The following is a 6,340-nucleotide window of genomic DNA, read 5'->3' on the forward strand; positions in this document are numbered from 1 at the left end:
AACGAACTTTGTATTTTATATAATACTAATTTAGAAACCTTTGCAGGTGTGCGCACAACAACTTACAAAAATTTCATCGCAATCAGATGAATGGTATAAGAACGCATACGAATAGAAGAAGATAGAATAGATGAAAAAGAATAAGAAATGGTTGCCTCAATTCAGAAACCTTGGCGGGCGTGAGCACAATACTTGATCAAAATTTCATTGCAATCGGATGAATGGTATAGGAACGCATACGAATAGAAGAAGAAGAAGATGGTTGTACTAATTCAAAAACCTTTGCGGGCGTGCGCACAACAACTGGTCAAAATGTCATCGCAATCGGATGAATAGTATAAGAACGCACACGAATAGAAGAAGATAGAATTGAAGAAAAAGATGAAGAAAATAGTTTTATCAATTCATTAACCTTTGCGGGCGTGAGCACAACACTTGATCAAAATTTCATTGCAATCAGATGAATGGTATAGGAACGCATACGAATAGAAGAAGATAGAATATAAGAAGAAGATGGTTGTACTAATTCAGAAACCTTCGCGGGTGTTGGCACAATTACTGACGAAAGTTTCATCGCAATCGGATGAATGATATAGGGACCATACGAATAAAAGAAGAAATAATGAAGAAGGAGAAGAAGAAGAAGATGGTTGTACTAATTCAGAAACCTTTACGGGTGTTACCACAAAAACTGATAAAGGTTTCATCGCAATCGGATGAATGGAATAGGAACTCATACAAATAGAAGAATATAGAATAGAAGAAGAAGATGGTCGTACTAATTCAGAAACCTTTGCGGGTGGTTATCACAACAACTGACGAAGGTTTCATCGCAATCGGATGAATGGTATAGGAACCATACGAATAAAAGAAGATATAATGAAGAAGACGAAGAAAATGTTTGTACAAATTCATAAACCTTTGCGGGTGTTGGCACAACCACTGACGAAAGTTTCATTGCAATCGGATGAATGATATAGGGACCATACGAATAAAAGAAGAAATAATGAAGAAGGAGAAGAAGAAGAAGATGGTTGTACTAATTCAGAAACCTTTGCGGGTGTTACCACAAAAACTGATAAAGGTTTCATCGCAATCGGATGAATGGAATAGGAACTCATACAAATAGAAGAATATAGAATAGAAGAAGAAGATGGTCGTACTAATTCAGAAACCTTTGCGGGTGGTTATCACAACAACTGACGAAGGTTTCATCGCAATCGGATGAATGGTATAGGAACCATACGAATAAAAGAAGATATAATGAAGAAGACGAAGAAAATGTTTGTACAAATTCATAAACCTTTGCGGGTGTTGGCACAACCACTGACGAAAGTTTCATTGCAATCGGATGAATGATATAGGGACCATACGAATAAAAGAAGAAATAATGAAGAAGGAGAAGAAGAAGAAGATGGTTGTACTAATTCAGAAACCTTTACGGGTGTTACCACAAAAACTGATAAAGGTTTCATCGCAATCGGATGAATGGAATAGGAACTCATACAAATAGAAGAATATAGAATAGAAGAAGAAGATGGTCGTACTAATTCAGAAACCTTTGCGGGTGGTTATCACAACAACTGACGAAGGTTTCATCGCAATCGGATGAATGATATAGGAACCATACGAATAAAAGAATACATATATAATAAAGAAGAAGAAGAAGATGGTTGTACAAATTCAGAAACCTTCGCGGGTGTTGGCACAACCACTGACGATCGGAGTCGGATGAATGATATAGGGACCATACGAATAAAAGAAGATATAATGAAGAAGAAGAAGAAGAAGAAGATGGTTTTACTAATTCAGAAACCTTTTCGGGTGTTACCACAACAACTTATGAAGGTTTCATAGCAATCGGATGAATGATATAGGAACCATACGAATAAAAGAAGATAGAATGAAGAAAAAGAAGAAGATGGTTGTACTAATTCAGAAACCTTTACGGGTGTTACCACAACAACCGATGAAAGTTTCATCGCAATCGAATGAATGGTATAGGAACAATACGAATAAAAGAAGATAGAATGAAGAAGAAGAAGAAAATAATGATTTTTCTAATTTAGAAACCTTCATGGGTGTGCATACAACCACTTACCAAAATTTCATCGCAATCGGATGAATGGTATAGGAACCATACGAATAAAAGAAAATAGAATGAAGAAGAAGAAGAAGATGATGATTTTTCTAATTCAGAAACCTTCATGGGTGTGCATACAACCACTTACCAAAATTTCATCGCAATCGGATGAATGGTATAGGAACGCATACGGGACAGACACACAGACAGACAGACATACAGACAGACAGACATTCATTTTTATATATTAGTATAGCCTATACTCTTCGCGAAAGTGCAAGCAATAAGTTGACAAAGTTTTATCGCAATCGGATGAACGGTATGGCAGTGCATTCAAAACGAACAAACAAACAAACAAACCCACAAACAAATATTATTTTTTATATATTAGATAAATATGATTTAGATTATTATTCATGTGTACACCTAAAAAGGAATGGCACGCGCCACAAATTAAAAAAAATCGGCTTATTTTGGCACCTATTTGCCATCCCTGGCCTAGACATAGAGATAATGTACTATATTTTTTTCAGAGCTGTAATTTTTTTCAACATCTTTGGTCTAAAATGATTATGATCAGGTGTTATATTATTAATATTATGATGAGTGCAACCTAATATGGCGGTAAAGCCTATTATATTACTAAATAACTTGTAATTTAACTGGAGCGTGAACAAATCAAATTACTTCCTTCTATTTCAATCAATTACGTTTTTTTTATAGGTGCGTATGTTATTGCATTAATGAAAACAGGTCCAGATTATGGTATATGGGCTGAGTTTTGTTGGATACATGTTTTTAAACATTCGCGAACACTCGCTCCAACCGCGAAATTATGTTTTTATCAGAAATGCCTATTTATTTAAAATTCGAAGATCGTAGTAGTAAATAAAGGATTTTCACGATTAAAAAACCCCCTTTACATCGATTCTGAAAGTAAATAATTACAAGATAAAAAGAACTTTTTATATACAACGTTTTTAAATTTTCTGTTGAATCATATAAACTTGACTTGACTAGCTTAAACGATCAAAATAATTGTATTTGATAGAAATAATACTGAAATATCATATTGATTTCCATAGTAACGCACGTATATATTAATAATTTTCTAGCAACCAATAATAGTAGATTGGATTACGGATTTCTTCCGAAATAACTTTTCATACAAAACAGAATTAATTGAAAATAAATTCAATTCTACTTAAAGATGGCTAAAAGTATTAAAAAATGCATTGGCATCGTGTTCTGATATATTCTAAAAGTTTCAAATGTCTAGCTAGTCGGGAAGTTAATTAAAAATCGATTGCAAGATTTGTACCGGACAAACAACCACCGGACAAATAAAAATACGACCTAATAAAAACGTTGTAAAATAACAATCGATCGAACCTTTCGTATCGAATTCTGAAGGTAAAATTTCCAACTATTAAAAAATCACCGAATCGAGAAAAAGTATTGTCAGCTCGGACATTTAAAAAATACTCATAATACGTCTGTGAGGACATCTCGTGCCCATGTATCTTCGAGAGCAAAATTTTAAGGTTTTGTCTAGGGCTTAAAATTTTCTTAATACGGTCCTGGTTTAAGATAGTGCATGCATAGTTTAGAATTTATATGAAACCTAATATGTAACGATATTATTATACAAGTAGTTGTGGTATTCAATTTATGCACTGTGGACAATTTAATTTCGGATTTTTTGTCAAAAATATATTAAATTGTATGAAATACCTACCTATTTACAAAAATTTTAGCAACCGGATCGCATATATGATGTTGTTGCTTAAGAACCGGTTTGCGCCAATCATTTCTTTGAAAACAAATCATCCTAACGTGTTAAAAAGGTGTCTGGGTTAATAAAAAGTATTTTTTTTCTAGCTCATGACCGATCTGATGTTCCTACATCCAGTGATGACATCGATCCGTCTCCAATCGAAAGCAGCCCCCGAAGTTCCAATCTACTTCTACCGCTTCGCCTATGACGGTGCACTGGGACTCTTCAAACGATTCTTGGGCATCAACAGACCGGGCACGTGCCACGGAGACGAGATGGGATACCTATTCAAGCTGGGCGGCCTTAACATCCGGCTGGATGAAGACTCCACCGAGCTGATGGTCAAGAGACGCATGGTGAAGATGTGGACGGACTTTGCCAAATATGGGTTACTACTTATTTCATTACATGTTATAGAATTAACAAGGGTCTGATACTTTCGTCAAGACACCAGAAGGAATCCCGGTAGACCTACGAATCTTAAATCCAAAATTCATTGCTAAACAGATTCCTAATAAGATGTCTCAGATATTTGAAGCTTTTACACAATGTTTAATTTCTGATGCCTTGTTGTAACATGTGTTTATTACATTTTTATCACCCTCTGAGCTGTTCAATATTCAACAATATGATTAAATCGGTATGCTTGGCACTTTGTTCTGAAAAAACTTCAATGTTCATTCTGGTGTTGGGTGTTGACAAAATGTGCGCCACTTCAGGTTGTGGGTTTCAGTGTAATTACTATTCCATGTTTTTCTGATAGGTTTGTTTTTGATTTGTTGTGAAAAATTACACACCTACAATAAATGAAGTGGTTTTCTGCCATGATTTTCATGATGATCTCATGAATTACTACTTAGCCGTTTATCAGGTGATTAACAGTTAACTTCAGGGTAAACATGCATAGACCGTTGTGTGCGCACGATGGATAGCCCAGAAGTCTGATGTAAATAGTTTTTATTACAAAAGAGAATTATTTTTAGTTTAAATTATATACGAAAATACAGTATTAAAATACATATTTATTATATTATCAACACAGTTAACATTTACTTATGTAAACAGACGCCATCCTAATTTCATACATATTCTCATTGCCATACGAATAAAAAAAATCAGGAATGAGACACAATAGGACTAATAGGTAATAGGTATATTGTATCTGCGTATACGTCAATTTAAGCAATTAACCACTGATAAAGCTACCATTAAACTATTTAAAATATATAAATATTAACTACCTACTAATTTATAACTATTCAATTTATGTAGGTAGTGTGAAGTTTGCATTCTTTGACCATTGAATGTCAGTTAAAATATATTTTACTTAATGTACTATCGGACATTCAAATTTTTTTTAAATGACAGCAATTCTAGCTGTAGAATGCAACGTCGCCTCACTAACTACATTAACTGCTTTCACATGGGTGATTCCATTTTGATCTATGATACATGACATTCTGACGTTACTCAAATTTAATATATCGACATTCTTTGGGTCTCTGCGTTACCATCTAGTTTTAAAAATATAGCATAATATGGAGAAGTTCACGTGGATTCAACAACAATTATGTGCACAATATTAAATCAACTTAAGATCCACAGAAAAGGCGAAACTAATTAAGCTGTCTTAACAGTACATTAAAAGCGAAATTCGTTGATATGAGTTTTTGGTGTTAGTTCTAATAAAAACCAAATATTAATCACTCAAAACTCATCATGGAATTGATTAATATGGTTCCAAGGCATACCATATCTGGAGAGTAACAGGCTCACCTATCTTAGAAATTGGTAAAACAGTTTTCTTTTAAATCCACTACACAGTTGTTTCATCGATTAACTTTTCTTTCTTTCAGTAATCCGACTCCGGACGAAAGTGATCTAAAATCAGATTTCAAATGGGAACCGATCTCATCCAATCTGGTGGACCTCAACTACCTGGACATCACTGGGCAGTTCACGCCGAGGGTGACGCCAGAGAAAGAACGCATGGAGTTCTGGGATCAACTGTACAAAGAATTTAACAATGAAAATTGGGCTTAGGTCCGACTTAGACTTAAATATTTAATCTTGAGTTAATATGATAGAACTCGTGACTGAAACTGAATAAACATTCGGTTATTGTTGGTGTGCATTACAAACCTTCTACATATCTCTAAAATGTCATTTCTTGAAAGAAAACGGGTTAATTTTGTAGATTTAAGATTGTTTAAAAATCTTATAGTCTGCGAATAATATAGATAGCATATGGTTACACCTAACAATAAGCATATTGTCGTTGAGCTGCTAAATTCTCAGATGTGACTATTTTGTCAAAATCGTCAATGTAATAATGTCTCATTTTAATAAGACAGTAATACCTCCAAAATACAGTCATCAGATCGGACCTGTTGCAAACACTCGATGATAACGAGCACTCCACTACCTTTTATTTAGATAAATCAAGTTATTCAGAAACCTTTGTACTTGCAAAACAGTTT

General features: G+C 34.2%; 1 protein-coding gene across 1 annotated transcript in view; it reads left to right on the forward strand.

Moving 5' to 3' along the window:
- LOC147071341 (juvenile hormone esterase-like) overlaps positions 1-5,932 on the forward strand; it is a 42,566-nt gene extending 36,634 nt beyond the window's left edge. Inside the window, exons 8-9 of the mRNA XM_085947945.1 lie at positions 3,965-4,248; positions 5,717-5,932. Coding sequence (XP_085804071.1) covers positions 3,965-4,248; positions 5,717-5,903 — 471 coding nt within the window. The 3' untranslated portion in view covers positions 5,904-5,932. The remainder of the gene's footprint in view (positions 1-3,964; positions 4,249-5,716) is intronic.
- The last annotated feature ends 408 nt before the right edge of the window (positions 5,933-6,340 follow it).

The sequence above is a fragment of the Rhyacophila brunnea genome, unplaced genomic scaffold (genome assembly GCF_057557595.1).
Source record: "Rhyacophila brunnea isolate RB1 unplaced genomic scaffold, BYU_Rbru_1.0 scaffold_20, whole genome shotgun sequence".
NCBI classification, from domain to species: Eukaryota; Metazoa; Arthropoda; class Insecta; order Trichoptera; family Rhyacophilidae; genus Rhyacophila; species Rhyacophila brunnea.